The sequence below is a fragment of the Chelonoidis abingdonii genome, chromosome 2, assembly GCF_003597395.2.
Source record: "Chelonoidis abingdonii isolate Lonesome George chromosome 2, CheloAbing_2.0, whole genome shotgun sequence".
Classification (NCBI taxonomy): Eukaryota; Metazoa; Chordata; order Testudines; family Testudinidae; genus Chelonoidis; species Chelonoidis abingdonii.
This window is the reverse complement of record NC_133770.1, coordinates 255,687,762-255,708,441: the sequence shown is the minus strand read 5'-3', so window position 1 is coordinate 255,708,441 and position 20,680 is coordinate 255,687,762. Positions and strand designations below refer to the sequence as shown.

The window sequence follows — 20,680 nt, the reverse complement described above, 5'->3', positions numbered from 1 at the left end:
GTTGGGGACCCTTGATTTAAATGTTTGGCTACAGCCGAGGACCACATAGTGGGTTTGTAGAGGTAGGTGCTAGAGTAGTCTCTGCATTCATGGAACGTTGGTTAGCTGTGTCCTGTCACATCTTCTTGCTTAAAATGGTGTAGCCAGAAGGCTGCTCTCAGTTATAATGTCTACCAACAGTCCTAAGGATCATCAACGAGTCTGGATGCTCGGATCTTGCCCTCTGTGCCCTGGCTACTTTTCACTACATTTGCAGCATAGGCGCTTCTATGCCACAGGATGATTATTTAAACAAGGAGGCCTTTCAGTAACTACTTATGCTGGCCTTAGGGCCAGAATCTAATGTGTAGCACAATCACAATATACCCCAATATCTGGGCCTCAACACTCTTTATAGGAGAAATTCTGTAGGGTAGATCCATAAGGCTGCAGAAGCTACCCATCTGCAGCTTGTCTATAGTGATAATGAATTACAGTCCCCATCTCTGGAATGATTCCCTTTGAAGAATACGCCATCCGTTTTAAGTTAGAATTGGAACATTAATAACTGAGATTTCAGAAACTTTAACTCTGCATTAAGAACTTTTTTTTGGCAGAATGTTGATGTTCCACATGTGGTCTAGATAATGCTACTTTAAGCTAGGCTACTGCAACTCTGTATCAGGGTCAGATAGTCACCATAATAAGGCAGAAGACTGTACAGGCAGCAGCAGTGCACCTTCTAAAGTAAAGCCAGATGCAATAAATAAATTTAAATAAAAGTAATGATTGTTCTTTGCAAACTCCACTCAGAATGAAGCAAAAGGCCCTCAGCCAAATCGCAAAGCCACTGGTGGGGAGGGGGCTGAGATCCAGCAATATATTGGAGGGTGGGGTAGTCTTCTACACACATGCATTCCAAGGATGTTGCAGATGAGGATACCCAGGCTTAGACTGTTAAGTTCTGGGGTTGGTTTTCTGGTTACAGAGATCCTTCTTAGGAGGGAAGACTTAAGTCCATGTCTTGGTGGTTTAGATTTAAATATGACTTTCCATCCTCCCCTTTAGAAAAAAGACTTTCCTTCTCTCCTCATCCTCTTTTTTCCCCCTACCTTCCACCCTACAGAAATAACACTTCTTAACTGCTCTGCTAAAAAATGCTGCTAATTGTGGTTCTTACCTGAAAAGTAATTCTAAAATGGCACCAGAGGGTTCCATCTTTGTGTTTAAAAGATTGCTGTCTCAAATGTGCTCAGTTTCCAAGGAAATGTTTCTTCTAACTTCCAGTTCCGTAAATTCCAATGTGGGAGCAGAATAAAGCTGGTTTGTTATTGTTAGGGCCCTACCAAATTCATGGCCACGAAAAACGCACTATGGACCATGAAATCTGGTCTTTTGTGTGCTTTTATCCTGTACTATACAGATTTAACAAGGGAGACTAGTGTTTCTCAAACTGGGGGTCCTGACCCAAAAGGGAATTTCAGGGGGGTTGCAAGGTTATTGGGGGGGGGCGGGGCGGAATCATGGTATTGCCACTCTTATTTCTGTACTGCTTTCAGAGCTGGGCGGCCAGAGAGGACGGCTCTAGGCCAGCTCTGAAGGCAGCACCCTGTCAGCAGCCATGCAGAAGTAAGGGTGACAATACCATACCATGCCAGGGCCCAGCTCTGCAGGCAGCAGTGCAGAAAAGTGACAATACCATACCATGCCATCCTTACTTCTGTGCTGCTGCTGCCAGCAGCTCTGCCTTCAGAGCTGGGCTTCCAGCCAACAGCCATCGCTCTCTGACTTCCCAGCCCTGAAGGCAGTGCTGCCACCAGGAGTAGCACAGAAGTAAGGGTAGCACCACAACCCCACCTGCAATTACTTTGCAACCCCCACCCCCTAGTTCCTTTTTGGGTCAGGACCCCTACAATTACAACACTGTGAAATTGCAGATTTAAATAACTGAAATCATGAAATTTATGATTTTTTTTTTAAATCCTACATGCCAAAATGGACTGTGAATTTGGAAGGCTCTTGTTGTTATATATATTCACTAACACTAGTAGTAAAAGTTCTACAGGTTCTTGAGGCTAGTCTACTTCATAGCTGTACTTCTCCAGCAGTGCAGCTCCTGCTCTGCTCTATGCTATAGCTTCCACTACTGGCAGCAATGGTGGAGCTGTGCCAGTTGTGAATTATAGGCCAGAGTAGACACTGCCTCAGTTTCATCTGTGCAATCTTTCAATTGTGCCTATAGTATCTTCATGAGACCTGCATAGGTGTCACTGACTGAAACTGAGTTAAAAATGAACAATGATTAGAAGAAGCCAGTTTTCTCTTAAACGTGTTGGCTGTGAAGAACTAGTGTAATGCCAACAGACCCCGGTTGTTGGTGGGCAGGATCAAATCTGGGACATCTAGAGCTTAGTGCATGAACCTCTACAGCATGAGCTAAAAGCCAACTGGCTCTTAGCTAAGGATGTAGAGCAGACTCATTCTGTGTGTCTGTCTCATGATCTCAGTGCCACTAGATGAGACAAAACACCACACCCAGGAGATGTGTGGGTTACACTAGCAGGGAGTGTACCCTGGAGGGAAGAAAACCCATCCCTCCAAAATCTACCTTACTGATAAGGGAACAAATTCCAGAATTACACCACGGCTACCCCTCTGATGCTGTGGATTGTCCATGACCTTCATAACCATAAAAGCAAACTTGACTACTGAATTGAAACTAATCACTGCAGATTTACTTGAAACAGTATAACTTTTTGCTTTTTTTCATTTCAGTTTGTCAGAAGGAAATTCCAGGATTTGATGATGCATTTTTGGAAACGCTTATGAAACCTGAATAAATTGCATGTTCTTCTCTTCTTGTTTTAGTGGTATGAGGCTACTGGAATGCAGGTCTTAAATCAAACTGTGATCCCTAGTCAATCAGAGTGCCAGGAGTCTGAAACCAAGAAAAGTAAGCTTTGTTTTACTCTTGGGGGAATTCTGTGCCACTGCACATGAACGGAATTTATGTCCCCCGCAGATTTCTTTGCTTCCCTGCAGAAAAATGACTTTCTGACGGGGAAGCAAAGGAAAGCCACAAGAGCAGTCATGCGACCCTCTCCAGCAGCATGTTTCGGGTTCCCAGGGCAGCCAGCAGTGAGGTGTAAATCACTGTGGGGCAGGGGGCGGGACTAGGGAAAACCTGGCTGTTGGTTCCTACCCCGCACCCAGATCTCCCCTTGAGCCGCCTGCAGCCAGATTGCTCCACACAGAACCCTCTTAACCCACTCCTGGATCCCCCCACACTAAGCCCCTCCACACTTTTATCCTACCTGCCCACACCTGGTGCACCTGCCATGGAGAGGCAGGCCTGGTCCTTGCGCTGTTGGGTTGGGTGCAGCCTCACCGCTGAGTCTGTGTCCTGGGGGAAGCTGCACAGTGATCTCCTATCTCGGTGTAGCCAGTGGCCTGTGCTCCCCAATGCTGTGCTGGAGCCTCCACATTTATTTGACAAAATGTGCAGAATTTTAAAATATTGTGCGCAGAATTTTTTTTTTTTGGCGTAGAATACGCTCAGGAGTATTTTGTTTATATGTAGATCAGTGTTTGAATTACCAGCTTCCAAGGTAACAGGGAAAATGTGAACTCTGAAAAGGTACATATGCTTGTTCCAGATAGCAGTCTTTGCTTAGAGTTGATGCTTTCCTCCCGTATGTGGATTGGGCTATGTGAAGGAGACAGGCTTTTGGAACCTTGCTACTTTGATGTGGAAGTAGTACAGCAAACTTAAAACTCTGGTAGTGTCATCTGACCTTGCCATAACGACAGAAAAACTCCATTGGGAGGCATGTTTGGGTTTAAGGCTTGTATGGTATAGCTATATTGGTGCAATAGCTGACTAGCACAGATGTGGTAAGTTTGCACCAATGCAATTTAGTGTAGCCATAACAGTACAAAACAAAATCCCAGTTAGACAAGCCCTAAGCATAGCTATCAAGATTTGTGCAGCTTCATGCATTACACTCATGTGAACTAGCTCATTACACCTACCTGTTTGCAAGATTGCATGTAAGTTCATCTCTTAAATTCATGCTGGTTTAAGGCATCAGCTTGGTTGCCCTGGTAGCCTCAGTTTATCTGCAGGGAAAGCTTATTACACATACTGCCCTGAGAGCATGTCTTAACACTAATCTGGAGGAATTTCCCTTAGCATTAACAGGTAGATCAGTCTCTATGGCTGGTTCTGGATGTGTCTGCACAGTATGCTAGTTAGTGCAAATTATGGGAATTTGGTGTAGGATCTGAAACTGAGACCCACCAAATTCATTTTGTATAGAAACCCTGAAACATCCATTTTTAGCAGTAACTTCAAATTCTTCTGAGCGGTATTGGATTCAACTGGTGATCTATACATGAAATACTTCGTAGTTCACTAGTAATGACCTGAAGCAGCTAGTCCTTCCAAAACCACTCTTTTAAGAGTAGGTGTATATTGCACATGCACACAAAGTGCACCCTTTTCACACAAAAAGCTCTTAGAAAAGTCAAGCACTTAAAAATTGGGAAATGACAGCATTTAAGCTGCTTTGCAAATATCACAGTTTAACAAATAACTTTATAGTAATCTGTTGGTGTATAATCGTGTGTTTGCAGAAAGAATTAAATACAGCAGAGATTTCCTCTTGAAGCTTTCAAGTGTTTCACTCTCTCAAAAGAAGCCGGAATTTCTTCCTGATCATCCTATTGTACTTGAAAAACCAGTAAGTGTATTCTTGCAATTTAAACCAAGCAGTGAAAAGCAGTCTTGCAGTTTGCCAACTGTCAGTGTTGATTGAGCAAAGTTTAACTTTAAAAAAATCTGTTTGCAGAGGTACATGATGGAGTTATAACATTATTACTGTAGCACCTTGAGTCCCCAGCTGGATTGGCATTTTATCATGACAGAATACCTAAGGTGCTCCATAGTACTTCCAGCTGTCAGTTCCTTTGTTGCCTCTTAACAATGGCTCAGGTCTTAACCTTGTTTAAATGTACTGTGCTTGGCTTCTTAGCTATGTTGCTTCAGCTTTCCTCCTTAATAGCTATCAAATATATCTTCAGTTTGGTGTGGTATACTTTAACTAATCTCTTCTTGCTGTTGGCAACTTAAAAAAAAAAAAAACAACAGTCATCCTTAAACTTGCATGACCCAGGTTTGATCTAAAAGGGTTGTGATTTGGGGATTTCTCAGCTCCCAAATTCTCAAATATTTTTCTGTAGTCATTATTTACTCGTACTGAATATTTCTCTCTCTCCATTTTTGGCCTGGAGCAAACTTTTCATTACAAACGCTTTCCCCATTTACAAACAATGAATTGGCCATGTTTTTGTGAGAATGAGTCCAGGGTTTAAGAACCCAAACTTTTTCTTGGTATCCTCAGTTACAAGGAACAAACGGCACCTTAAACTGGTATAAATGACATTCTAGAAGAAAGTCTTGTACAAATCAGGATAGACCATCTTTCTCAAGGTATCCAACACCTTTAAATAATAATAATAGTAATAAGACCTAGATCTGACGTAGCCTTAATGCTTTAACATACCACCTTGTTGGAGTGTAGAGCAAGTACGCATTCCCTTAGCATTAAACCCATGAATTAACACCCGCTCTGCTCTGATGGTCAGTATTCCTGCATAAATTCAGCTCATTCTGTGCCTGTTGGGGAAGAAGTGGGTGATGAGCAGGACATCAGGGAGTGCCACCTTGACACCAGGAACTAGGGAAACTCTCTGGATGCCAAATGAATTTGTGCTACAATAGAGGAGGAATGGATTTTTCACATCCTCTCTAGAGAATGCTGTGGCCATTCTATATAAGAAACCATCCAGTACTACAATGGGGTATTTTTTAAGAATGTGGAGATGACTTCTCTTGTGGTTCAGAGGCAAGTATGAATCATCTTCCAGTCAGCAAAGAACACGCAACAATTTCTGCATACTGTCAAGACACAGACTGAAACTCTGGGACTCAAGCTCTTAATACTGACTTGTTGGAGTTTTTTTGTTATATTTGGTGGTGTAGAGTTCTATAGCTGGACTTCTCTGGACACAGTTCAACATCACCTGATTGCATACTTCTGGATTTGCCTCTGCGAAAACCTATCTGCAATGCTGTACTGAGAGCTTTCATTGTTGAAGAGACTGGTTACTTTTAGGAACTTTCTCTATATGGAGACAGCCTAGGATCCAGCTAATGCTGCCTTTATTGATGTGACAGTGAGATAAGCTGAAACCAGACACACTTTGCTGGGAGCCCTCATCTGGAGGTGCATTAGAATGTTGCGGCTCTGTCTGTGGGATGTTGTGTTAATGAACTAAGTTTTGCTCATATCACTCCAGAATCAGGGCACTTCCGTCAGCAAGCCTAGGATCCCTCTTTCTGCTAATGTCTCTAGAGAATAAAGCATGTGAAGCTTGCTGGTAATCAGGGGTGAAAATTCTGTCAAGTTTCTTGGCATGAGTTTCCCAGCACTGTACAGCAGGCTGTGTTCTGCAAGAATATTCTCCATCCCTTTACAAGCAAGCTGCTTGTCTTTTTCTTGTAATCAAGTATATAAGACCCTTCTTAAAGTATATTAGGCAACTATTTTGTTTTTTGGCCTATTTAAAGTAGACCAGTTTCTCATCAACACCAGGGTTTTTATAGGATTTGAAGCATTAAAGCCCTGTCTTATGACCATTGTAATCCTGACAGATTGATGGGAGAGTCCCCCTCTTTTTGTGAACTCAGATCTCTCACAGGGACACTTTCTGGCTCCTGTTTACCGTAGTGACAATTTAAACAAAATTCCTCAGGGAAATGGAGACATCTTTGAATTTCTTCAAAGGTTATAGTCTTTTATTTTACTTGGTTCACATGTCTATCTCTAGGAGATCCACTTGGAATTTATCTTCTGAAATCTGTACCCAGTGGGCTGGGTTTTGTATCCGAGAAAACAGTGTCTAAGTGACTACGTGCATTTCTTTTTGCTACAACCTAGTAGACTGCAACTTCATTGCTTACCTAATCAGAAGGAATGCCTGCTTTTGCAGCCAATCTCTGGTCTGCTTCTGGTCAGGAGACTTGTGGAATAGCAGTGAGTTTCATGTACACTTTTATGTACTTACTTTTTGTCTTGAAGACAAGCTTAAGGCTTCATTTGTTGGTGTTGGAGAACCTGTACCCAGGGCAGGGGAATCCAACAATCTAGTACCCTGGTTTATTTCTGAATGGTTTCTCTTAAGTTTCTGTCGTTGGCACTAACTCCGTGGGTGCTCCGGGGTTCAATCACCGATTGGGGAGGGGGGGGAAGGGGACTGCTCAGCACCTACAAGCCACAGTTGTTCGGGGGGGGCGCGGGGCTGGCCACTGATCAGCTGTTTGGCAGCTGGCAGGAGGTGCTCATGGGAGCCTGGAGAGCAGCAGGTGGAGGGCCTTGTGGGAGAGGGTGGAGGGGCTGGAAGAGATGGGGTGAGGGCAGGGCCTTGGGGGAAGGAGTGGAGTGGGAGCGGGGTCTCAGGGTGGAGCAGGGATGGAGCACCCCCCAGGAAAAATAAAAGTCAGCACCTGTGGTTTCTATATTTAAGTTTTGTTATTCCTCTATTTTAAAAACAAGACTTATGCACCTTGAAAAAGTAAATATTGATTCCCTTCTGCTGCAACTGGTTTGTTTTTTCCATTGATAATTTTGTTGTGCTATTTAATTGTAGACTGATCCCTGGAACTTTCTAGTCTAGAGGTAGAGCTTTCTCTCAGAATTTCTTTCAGGAGGAGACTGTTTACCTATAGCCATTTTTGGTCAACATATATTTAGCTGTGGCGTATCACTTCCATCCCTTCAGTTGTTGGCTCTAAATCTCTTTAAACTACACACACAATGGAGAAATGCATTTCCAGCTTCTTACTAGAAAATAATTGAACATCAGTGGCACTGCGTTTTTACTTCAGGAGAGTGTGCAGTACATTCTGCTGGAGCAAGCTGCTCAGACTCGAACATGGAAGACTCCTTTTGGGAACCTGTATTCAAGAATCGTGGTCTACTACAGCTATCTGTTTTTGGAATAGAATTCTAACTATTTTCAGCCACTCTTGGCTAGTGGAAGTTTGCTCAAAGATTTTGTCCATTTTGGACAGAACAAAGTTCTTTGCCTGCATCTTTTAAAGTTAACAGGTATAAGTTACTGCAAAAACTGCTTCAAACTTAACTGTAGTATTTTCTGCTGAGTAAATTAACTTAACATTCCTCAATGGCCACAGATTACCAGATTGCTTAGAAAAATATTGTAATCTTATTTCCAAAAATGAAACAAACTTTGTGTGCATGCTTTAGTGTCTTGCCAAAAAATTCTGCTAATACACAGTACCAGGCGAGCTATATAAAAAGCTGTCCAAATTGCTGATGTACCTAAAGACGATGATCCTTCAAGGAGCTCTGTATGAAGCATGTACCCTAGCAAGAAGCTCTATTGAAGTCAGGATCCACCCATGTGTGGGATCTGCTGGTACAGAGCTCCTTGCATCATCAGGCCTAAGTTTAGCTGTGGAACAATGGAGAGGCAAGGTGGAAAGGAGACTGCTTACAGATCAACTTGATTTAGGTTTGCACGTGCTGAATACATCTTGAAGGCCTTAGTATTGTTTGTAATCTAAAGTACTCAGTGTAATTCTTCAAAAAGAGTACTTAGCTCTTAAAAGGGACTCCTGAAAAGTGTTAGAAATCTTTTACCTACCGCTTTCTTGGCTATGTTAATTGTATAGATCCACTACAATTCTTGTATAGGCAAGTACCAGTTTTAACATATGGATGAAAAGCTGTGAGGGTGTTCTGATTCTGTTCCATGTTAGTAACAGGGATATTACTGCCCCTTATTAGTGGGGATGTTACCCAAACTCAGGGTCATCTTTTGTCAATGATAGCTGTCTCAAGTGTAAATGCTTATTGCATGTGACTGAAGATTTTTGCTCTACTTCAACAGGAGGTTTTATGAAACAATGCAAGAGTAGGTGGTGGTGTATATGCCAGACTTCTAGTGGTGATGTTATGACTTCACACACTTCCCAGATGTGTTACAGATATTCTTTCTTCCTTCTGCAAAGTCCATTTTAGTAAGACTCTACTTCACAAAAAGAACAGGAGTACTTGTGGCACCTTAGAGACTAACAAATTTATTTCAGCATGAGCTTTCGTGAGCTACAGCTCACTTCTTCGGATGCATAGAATGGAACACACAGACAGGAGATATTTATACATACAGAGAACATGAAAAGGTGGAAGTATGCATACCAATAGGAAGAGTCTAATCAATTGAGATGAGCTATCATCAGCAGGAGAAAAAAAAAAACCTTTTGAAGTGATAATTAAGATGACCCATAGAAGGTGTGAGGAGAACTTAACATAGGGAAATAGAGATTAATTGAATCTATTTCCCACTAGCAGCCCCTTGGATCAGCTCCTCCTCCTTCCTTTCCCCCTCCCCCAGTCTTCCTGCCCCTGGTGGGCCCCGCTGATCAGCTCCTCTCCCTCCCTCCCAGCTTCTCCTGCCTGCTGCGATCAGCTGTTCAGCGGCATGCAGGAGATGCTGGGGGAGGGGGCAGAATGGGTCAGGAAGGGGGTTTGGAGGAAGGAATGGAGTGGGGGTGGGGCATGAGGCAGAACAGGGGTTGAGCACTTACCTGGGAACAGGAAGTCAGCAGCTCTGGGTTCTACCATTTGCTGGCTTTCATGCATCAGTAATTGGTGGTAAGCATCTTCTGAGGTAGCTGTTGAGCAGCAGTTTGGAAATGTTCTAAAATAGGATCCTCAAGTGTTGTTGAATATTGGTCTAAATTTTCAGGTGACTAGAAATTTTTGAGTCTTCATCTTGATGAAGTCTTTTTACAGAGACCTTATTTTTAGGGAGTGAGTGCTTGGCACTTCTTGATAATTGGTTTCCATTAAGGTACCTCAGATTGGGTTTACAATGACAAGCTGCTTTTAAAAATTTAGGCCACAATTTGAGGTATTTAATTAACTTATAATTCTTCATATAATCTCTTACAATCTTACATGTTTAGTATACATATCTCATTATGAATACTTTTTGTTACGTTTCAACGAGATTTAACTTGCTATGTGTGATTTAAATGACATTTCAAACTCTGAAGTAATTTTTTGGGTCTGTTTGTCTTACAGGAAAAAAGTATTTTATTGCCTTATATAAGAAATGACAGGTCCTTTTGAAGAGAAGAAATCCATCTTTTGGACAGCTAACAATGAAGTGGATTAAGGGCCAGATTTTTAAAGGTATTTAGGTGCCTTAAGATGCAGATAAGTGCTTAGTGGAATTTACCGAAGCATCTAGGTGCTTAAATACTTTAAAAAAACAAACAGGAGAGAAAAAAACTGGTCATTAGTCAAGAATGCCAATAGAATGTAAACAAATTACAATGGATGTAAATTTGTTTATTTAATTATCAAAAGCAAGAAGTGTTTTCAGCATTGACAAACTCAGGTTCACTGAATCAACTTCAAGATTTGTAGAACCACCAACTTTAAACCAGTATTTCTGACTCAGATTTTGTTTGCAATATTCAGATTTTCATTAGCTGTAATAATGGAACAGAAACACAAGTTGTAGTAATTCTCAAACATGACTTAGATGTAAGTATATTAATTCTTGTATTTTGAAATTGACTTTGATTGCTTTCCAGTAATTCACATTGGCGCTCAGTGACCTCTTGCATTCTGTGGCTATACTACTAGTTTCTTTCAAGATGTTTAATATCTTGACATTTTAGTTTCATTGAAAGGCAGCACAGTTCCCATAAAACTGGAATATCCACCCAAACAATCGTTGACTGTACAGGGGAGCTGCCTATAGGGCAGTGGATTTCAGGAACTGCAATACTAACTAGTGTCATCCAATGGTACTGATTTTTCCAAAGTGAAAATGGGAAGTGATGACAATGAAAAATTGCAAGAATTCTTATCGGAAGTGCATGCTAGTGAAAGTCTTGTAGCTGTTTCCTTAAATAAGGATTGTATAATGAAAAGAAGCCTCAAAGTCTTTTAGTTAATAACGTACAGTATTGCTTACATAAGCAAATAGAGCTCTCTCAATTCACTAACTTCAAGCCTAATACAAAAATTGTGGTCTAGCTACTTGTAATAGGTTCTGTACTCAGAATTGCAATAAAGCTGAAATTAATCCTTTTACTCCTGAAATTGGATTTTTCTAGCATCATTTTTTTTTCTAGCAAAGGATAAATTTGAACTAGAAATTGAACCAGAAGAAGGGTTAGATAGAGCAATAGTACTAAAAATTTGCAAAGTTAGATTTGTTAAAGATGTGATTAGCTTTTCAGTTGTCTTAATATTTTCTAAACTATACAAAATAAGGTTGTCAAAAAAGTCCTGGATTTTCTCTTGGTGTTTGTCATCTTTGTTTCTATACATACAGCAGCGGTTTCAGACAATCATTGTAATTCTTTAATGTCCCTTACGTGTGTCATTTAAAATATTTTGTGAGTCCAATCTGTTTGTACACTTATATTTGAAGCACACAGTGCATCAGTTTGAAAGCCTTAAATTTACAAAAGACTGAAAAAGTTCAACTATAATTGGCAGTTACTGGTATGTTCTTCCCAGTAGCAACTCTACAGCTAATGCTGAAGGCAATTTCAGTTTTATTCTCATCCCTTCTATTTCAAACTCTTTTAGTGCTGAGATTTCTTAAATGTTATCAGTTGTGGATTAGTGATTGGCTATATTGTTAGTAAATGGGGAATAATTTTGCAGTGGCAGGAAGACTGATTACTTGATTTACTAGAATGTTTCTATCTCTGGCATTTGACTTATTCAATTCTAGAACAGATTACCTTATCCATTAGAAAGGAACAACAAAAATTGAAACTTCATGGAGACAATTTAAACCAGAATGTAGAGAGCATAGTTGTGTGAAAAGATGTTCCCTATACATCACCCTTAAATGACATATTATGTGCCCACAAGCACAATATCAGAGCACCAGATTATTGGTAACACAGCCGTCCACTTGACTAACAGCACTTCCTGAAGGCCTGTGAATTTTTCATCCCAGTAGTGACATGGCCTGCCTTTGTTTGGCAAAAAAGGAAATTTTTCTCACTAACCTTAAAGCATATTCTTAAATGTACTAATTAAAGCTAAGGATGAGCAAACCAACTCTATCAAAATAGGAAACCAGACCATTTTGTTAATTGCTGTAGTTAATAATCGGTACCTGGCTAAGTAATTCAGTCAGTACTGATACGTTCTATAATAGACTTGAAATTGTACTGCAGGTGGAAAAGAGGGTCTGCATTTTACTTCCATCTGTTTTCCTAGCAATTGGTTTTAAACATGCAGAAGGGAAGGACAGATGGTTTTAATGAGAGCATATTTTTCTTGTAAAATTATCATACATCTCAAAAATATTTCCACAAGATGTTGATATCCCAAATGCTGGCTTAAGTTTAATGCTGAAGTACTGTGATTGAAGAACTACTTCCTTGTGTGTAACCCATCCCAAATTGTGCAACATACTTTCTTAGCTGCATTCCCAACCCTCTCTACTCAAAACAAAATACAGCTGAAACTTTATCTGACAAAACAGCTCAAGCCAGAAACATGAAAGTCTACTAAAAAGTCTTTGAGGAAAAAAGCCTCCATGAAAGAGCATTCATATTTTTAAAGATATAGATGTTTTAAAGTCTTCAGGTACAAAGTGTCCTACAGCTGGTTTTTCTTGTTTCTGATGCCTGTTTTTAACTAACTTAGAATATTGGATGTGAATGGATGAGAACACCTCAGTGTTTAGTATCTGTCTTGTTTTAAATGTCCCTTTCCCTGAATATTTAAAAGCAAAAAAAGTTTTACATTAAATCCATATTAGGGTGAGAGATCAGCAGGAAGTTTGTAAAGTGTGGGATGTGGTTGAGTTTGAAAAGTTTTGATATATGCATAATTATATGTCAGAAGTCTTGACTTTTTTAAACTTGGAAAATGATTCATTAGAAAAGTATTAGTTTCAATAAACACTCATTGGGAGGAATTCCCAGCTCCAGAAGGAATTTCTTCTCAAAACCGGAGAGACATACACCAGGATGGCCAGCAGGCTGATGGTTAGGGCATCCTGGTGGATAGGTAGGGGATCAAGGATTGAAACAGGGCCTAACTTGGGCAAAGCCTGGACTTGAATGGGGGTTTCCGACTTCTCATATGTATATCTCTAACACTGAACGTTTGGCTATTCTGGGGTACATTCTATCGCTCTTTTTCCTATACAGCAGAATGAAATCATTTCAAAACCTCAAGTTTTTATGAAATGGAAATATCTTCTGGCCAGCCGTACTTAAAAGCACAAGTCCCAGTGACATTCAATGGAAGACACGCTCCAATTCAAATTACTCATGAAAATTCCACCTATGGGTTCTGTTGTGGAAAAATTGACCACACCGATGATTTTAGGTCAGACAGCCTGAGGCTCTTTATTGTTTGAAATACATGCATGCATGGAGAGCCAGCATGGTCCCCACACAGGAGACGGCTGCTCTGCCTGTTACAAATGTCCCTGAGCTTATAAAGATTAAAACCGCAAAACGTCACACATTGATACAGCCTTATTTGGAATATAATGTTGATAACAAGCAAGCTGACCAATTAATTCTCCATCTATGGCTTTTCCTGTTATTGTCTTTGCCAGTCAAGTCTGCGGTTTGACCGTTCTAGTACTTTTTCTGTAATCCCGACAGCAGGCTCAGCTGTTGTAACTTAACAGATCTCCTGGTTCCCCTTTATCCAATTCTAGGTCCGCTTTTTGGGGCCCTGACTACATCTTTCTGCCTTGGCATGCCCTTTGTACAGAAAAACAAGCTAAGCTAAGGCTCTAAATTATTTTTACTCAAAAGCCTAGGGCCTAAGACAATAGGGGAGGCGGTATTTTCCCTATCATTCCCTCCTTTGGATGCCCATCTACGGCATCCAACTCCTATAATTGAATGCTCATTAGGTCTTGGATTTCTGCGTAAGGGGTTTCATCCTCTTCATGGGGAAACTCCAAAGAAGAGTAGAGTGAATGGTCTGCTGGAGAAGGGACAATTTCCCTGACAGGGCTTAGGACCATTGTTTGGGGTGGATTATATAGGATAGGTTTTTTTTCCGGTGACAGGATGGACAGCAATTACCATGGCAACAACAGCAAAGGCAAAAGTTTAAAACCTATTTATAATATCCACTGGCGCTGGGAGGGATGAAGAACCTTTGTAACCTGACAATAGATATCTGTTTCTACACAAAGAGAGGAGGACATGTGTGCAGTCTGAAAGGCATTAAGTGCATCATTATATATGATTTCTAGATAGTGTAATTGTTGTTATATTTGTGAGATGTTCTGAATTCAGATAATAGAGACAATAGATTGCTAAAACAATCAGGTACCACAGACGTCCAATTCAAAAGGAATTTGGAACCGCAAAGGAACTTGATATGATTTCTCGGTAGGCACGTATATGGTGTGGGTACCTGAGGCGGTGACTAGATTAAAAGCTACATCATGTGAGATGGAAGAGAAGTTAACATATGCACAACTGTTATTTGCCTCCATTAGGGTTGAGAGTCAAGGGCTGTGATGTGCCCAGTACCTTCCCAACACACGTGGTGGTGAACAGTGAAGACTTCACCAAGCTTAAGTTTTCGGGTGCATTGGACTTGGGGAGGTTCTAAAGGCCAATAGGTCCTTAGATTTCCAATTCCAATCCAGAGGTTGGGTTTTATAGCCGGGGCACTGACAAGGAAGCGATAAGGACCTTCAGGAGGCTTGATTTCCCACACATTCCGGTGGATGACCCAGTCCCACAAGCAACCTCCCCACGGATCTGGGAGGATTCGGTAAGTGGGAGCCCACACTCTTTTCACTGGCCCATAGGCCTGGAAGGAGCACTGTGAGCACCAGCATCTCCAGTCAGAGAATTTCCAAGTACATCTCCATGGCCACAAACCAAATGGTACGCCTGAAGCATCTATAAGGGCGGTGGGCCAAGCTTGGTGTTCAAGATCCTTCCGAACTGCCATTAGCTGGTCCCTCAGAAAATCCTGCACCTCAGAACAAGCCAGATTTCACCGCAATGCCTTCCCTGCTTCAGCGATGCTTAAGAGCATTTCAGCAGTAAATCTTGGGTTAGAGAACTAAGAGTGGAGACAACATACAATTCGCCCATTCCACCCCGGATACTGTTTACCTGTGCCCCAGAAATAAGCCTATGGCCTGGGCCAATTGGCCCAATTTTTCATCATGCTGTTGGTTTTTTGTAAATATTTTAAACAGAAGCGACACTATTTTCCCATCCCATAAAGAGCCAGCTAAGCCCCTCCTTTGGCGGGCAGATGCACCCCAAGTCTGTACCAACCCAAGGGCAGCTCCTCGGGAGCAATCGGGGCAGGTAGCAGTGATCTGGAAGTGGGATAAAGGCAGGGAGAACTTTACAGTTCCCAGGGTAACGTTTAATTAAATTTATCCCGGAATGCCCGAGCCTGGATAAGTATGGTCCGTAAGGCGTGAACGGGCGAGGGGTTTCGTATATAACGGGAGATACTCGCTTCACACACACACTGAGAGGATGACTATGTTTAGATAAGCGTAGGAGAAATAGAGAGAGAATATTATCCCGTATATGAATACGAACACCACTCATGGGTTTTCGAACTTGGACCATCCACACTTACACTACCCAGAGTGGGCACTATTTAATTCAAATTCGTCCATCAGTGCTTACTGCCGAACTGTAAAGTTCTCCCTGCCTTTATCCCACTTTCCAGATCACTGCTACGCTGCCCGATTCTGCTCCCGAAGGAGCTGCCCTTGGGTTGGTACAGACTTGGGGTGGCATCTGCCCGCCTAAAGGAGGGCTTAGCTGGCTCTTTATGGGATGGGAAAAATAGTGGTCCGCTTCTGTTAATATTTACAAAACCAACAGCATGATCCGAAAAATTGGGCCAATTGGCCCAGGCCATCAGGCCTTCATTCTCTGGGGCACAGGTAAAGCAGTATCCCGGGGTGGAATGGGCGAATTGTAAATGTTGTCTTCCTAATTTCTTCTTAGTTTCTCTAACCCATAGATTTTCTGCTGAATTTATGCTCTTATAAGCAAATCGCTGAAAGCAGAGGAAAGGCATTGGCGGTAGAGAAATCCATGGCGTGTTCCTGAATGTAGCAGAGATTTTCTGAGGAGACCAGCTAAATTGAGCAGTTATAGAAGGTATCTTGAAACACCAAGCTTGGCCCACCGCCCTGTCTATACGATGCTTCAGGCGTACCCCACTTTGGTTTGTGGCCATGAGATGTACTTGGAAATCTCTCCTGACTGGAGATGCTGGTGCTCAACAGTGCTCCCCGGCCATCGGCCGTGAGAGTCGTGGGCCTCCCTTCGTCTCCTAGTTACTTAGTTTATTCATTTTATGACCCCCGCAGCAAGGTAATTGACCCGCTCTGGTCATGAAGAAAAAGCGCTTTGCTCGATCAAAAGGATCAGAAATAGTAAGGAACCCACTGGGAAGCCTGTTAAGTTCAGGTGAAAGCCCACTCGCTGCCATTGCTCCTCCACCGGAATAGTGTGGGAAAATCAAAGCCACCCATCCCCTTCCTGGAAGGTCCTTATCGCTTCAAACACCCTCCGAAAGTTTTGCCAAATGACTTTGCAAAAAGTTCATAGGTTGCCGCGGCCCATTTACTTATCCCCGTTGATGTATCATCAGTAATCCTGGCAGAGGAAAAATATTTCATTGGGAACTACACCTAACATATTTCAACTCCTTACCTGATTGGATATTCCTGCCGTAAGACTTTTAAGGTTCTTACAACACAGCACGTAAAGAAGCAACTAACTGTCAATTTGGAAAGTCCTTTTAATAAATTAGAAAATCACTTTAACTGTACATAGAAACCTTGTTCGACACAAACCACGTTTTAAAAAAAATTTGTAACAAATGGGGTACCTAAAACCTCCCAATGCACTTGCCACTTACCTGGTACTTTGGATTTACTACCAGACTATAATAAAAGGGTACCTGGACGTTGTCCTTCAGCTCCTTATCGGCATGTGGAAAAATGATTTCCTTTCACTGCTCACGCACTTTTTTAGGTCCTTAAGCCAAGACCACCTGGGGGAAGATCAAAACTTTGGAGAGTATACTGGGAAGCTTTGTGGGGCTATACACTTAATCACTTTGGAATGGGGAAAAGAGTCTTCATAACCACTTCACAGGCCAAACTCATTCCGACCTAATGCGGGACACTAAACGCTCCGTCAACCCTGGATTGGCCTCAGAATGATCATGGCACAGAAGATAGACAGTTGTGGGCGGCATATGTTAGCTCTGCTTGGGCCATCTACATGAGTGGTAGGCTTTTAGATCTAGTCACTCACTGAGAGTCTACGCGGGAGGGTACTCACAGCTTAGCATGATTTCTTGTTCCACTACGGGCTGTTCCGCTTTCGTTTCTATTATGACCCAATCGAGAATCCTGGCATTCCAAGTTCCTTTGCGGTTGCCGAAATTCCTTTTGATTTCCTGGACGTCTGTGGTACCTGATGTTTTTAGCAATCTATTGTCTCTATTATCTGATTAATTCAGAACATCTCACAAATGATAACAACAATTACATCCTCTATCCCTTAGGGAAACTTCCTGCCATTTGGACAAATAACTCTAACTATGATGCACTCTCTCCCAATAGGCCTTTGGCAAATTTTCTTCTCCTGAAGCCCCACCTTTAACGCTGGAAGCAAAGACCCAACAAGCCGGAAAAAAAAAATTCAAAAAAGGTCACAAGTTAACTTGGTACTATTGGTTTCCAAGACTCGAAGCACACTAAAAATCCTATTATGAAGGTTAGTATATCACCTTGTTCCAAACCCATTTCCCCTGCACTTGGAAGAATGCAACGTCATTTTCCTAAGATGATAAAAGAGACAAAACATAAGACAAGCAACACCACAAGTTAAGACAAGGCCCTATATGAAAAGTATATGGCCGATAAAAAGGTGAAGTAGCAAAATGTTCCGCAATATCTGAGCTAAATCCTGACATTCGAGAAACACAAAAAAAGTGGGGAACAAAATACTTTTAATCTAGATGTTAAAACAGTTTAGTTTTTTTTTTAGTTTAGTTCCTGTTGTTACAGTCATAAATTAAACAACCGTTTTGCTAATCGTAAGGAACAAACCCAAGTATCAACACACTTCCTAAATTAACAGACAATGTCAACCTGTCTGGGATTCTCTAATAATATGATTTTAACAAACATTCGAGTACAAAAGGGAATTTAGCATTTGGGGCCCCAAGGGAGAGATAAAATTTACTGGAATGTTAATACCTCTTGTAAATTCACACCTGGACAAGTTTCGTCAGGATTCTCTCCGCCACACTACACCGTCCCAGAATATTTTGTTCACATTATTGGTAAAATTACCTTAACTGTTTTATCCGTATAAGCAGGAAAATTAAAAATCATTAAACTTTCGTCTCGTAAACAACAGCAGGGGCTTCTGACTTACATCTCACATTGCCAGAGAGGCCAACATAACTGGCCCTACAGTTTCACCAGCAATTCTCATAAAAAACTATGACTAAACCATATATATAAACAGTCAAGGATAAATATTATAATCTAGTTTGTAAACAACCAACAATAAGAATATGAAAGCTTAAAAAAAAATTAACCAAATATCAAATCTGCAAATAGTAGCACCTACTTAAACTTAACTTGCCACCTAATGCGTTACCTCAACACTGGACATGTTTCTCAACAACTATCACTTATGAAAACAACAAAGCCACTCTTACCGATAAAAAAATCGTCAATTTCTGATTTTTAAAAATAATGCTTGGTTTAATATTTTTCCCCTCACAGATGTTTTTCTTAAAATAGACGCAGCATTTGAATTATAAATACTCTTTCACCCACGCATAACATGAAGGTGATCACAAGAAAATAACTAAGATCACCAAGCCTAAACTCCCAAAGACCTAAGAATATTTCATTTGCGAAGGGTAATAAAGAATGCTTAACTTATTAAATTAACTCCAATCAGGACCTAACCTCAAGCAATGAAAATAAGTACTTTTTGGATCCATGGTTTCAAGATTTTTTTGGTTCTTTAAGGTTCTCTTTACTGCTCCGTTTTGTATAACTAGCCTTTGCAGTACAGAAGACAGTAAATGCAGAATCCAAATTCTTCTCAGTAAGGCTGACATAAGGAATAACTTAAAACCATACTGATCCCCAAGCTAATGCCTTTGTTCTTCTGCCACAGAAAATAAAACTGTCTTTGCTTCCTTAATGTTTTTAATATTATTAATTTTGTGACAAAGTGCTCTGAAACTTGAACCCATAATTTACTTTCTTCCACCAGAAAGAGAATCAGATTCCTGGGTCCTGAACCTTTTGGAAGTTCCCTGGATTGACACGGGGTGGAAGTACTCTGAAACATCTATTCAATATCTGGGGAGGTTACAGAATTCCTATGGCACCCGAGTCTCTACTGGCTTGAGGAGTGGATTTAAGATCTCCAGAGAAGATGCTACCCACAAGGGGTTGGATAAAAGCCAAGATGTCCATCATCTTGTCTCATCACTCAACACATCAACCTTCTTTGAGTGCCTCTGCTTGCTTTTCCCCTCTCACCTCTAGCAAACCAAAATAAAGCATCTTATCTTATCTTTAAAGAAGCCTTTTGTAATTAGTCCCCACCCACCTTACTAGCTGATTTTATTATTTTGACACTGCGTCTTCCTTCTCCGCCCCTCCACCAGCATGCTTCAGCCTTTAGTTCTCCCCAACACTATCCACTCATCTTTCTCCCATGCTGCCCTTTTCTCGCATGCTGCACAGCATATTAACTGAAAAAAATCTGAAGTCGACTTATTCCTTCCTTCAACATCCCTTTTTAAAGCTCATCTTTGCAATGGATGCCAACAAAAACACCTGCTGAGTCTGCTAGATAGCAATCAGCTGTATTTGACTCCTCTTATTCACTTCTCTTCTCTTGATCCCTTTTCCCACTTTCGCTAATCCCAATAAAAAAAACAAAACTATATTCTCCTGTTAAAGCAGAGTTTTCACTTCTTCCATACTTTCATTGTTTGTATGTCAAGCGTCCAAATCATCTCTTACCCCTTTCTCATTTTGTCTTTAAATTGGCAGAATGGGTCCTCTTTTCTGTTTTATGGCAGCACTCTCTCAGCACAATTAGGCCCAGAATCCTGACTTGGGCCCCGCTGTGGCACTTACATAGCAGAAAATATTTTCTAATAACATTGCCTAATGATTCAGGGTCTTAACGGTGGAATGCGGATGTTAAGGACATGAACACACAGACAAAAACAAAAAGTTTTCATTAAGATTTACTCATTCTCTGCCCTACAGGAAACAGTTATCATCCCACTCTATACATTGTTTTGTAAATTTTTATTTGAAATATGTTTTTTATTGAATATCAGCCATGATAATAAAACAGGGCATGGCTAGATCTGTATCTTTGAGCCCTTCTTAATTACAAATCCAGGCAAAATGCTCACCACACATAACTAACTAACTAACTAACTAAAACTACAAACAAAGACACAAACGCGGTGTTTACTGCCTAGCTCTATTTTACTATGCCATTAATAAAACATGGCTGGCTGGTGACTCTCCGAATTCACCA

General features: G+C 41.1%; 1 protein-coding gene across 1 annotated transcript in view; it reads left to right on the top strand.

Annotated features, from left to right (window-relative positions):
- C2H8orf88 (chromosome 2 C8orf88 homolog) overlaps positions 1-20,680 on the top strand; it is a 74,481-nt gene that overhangs the window by 17,699 nt on the left and 36,102 nt on the right. The window contains exons 3-4 of the mRNA XM_032795325.2: positions 2,848-2,932; positions 4,615-4,721. Coding sequence (XP_032651216.2) covers positions 2,848-2,932; positions 4,615-4,721 — 192 coding nt within the window. The remainder of the gene's footprint in view (positions 1-2,847; positions 2,933-4,614; positions 4,722-20,680) is intronic.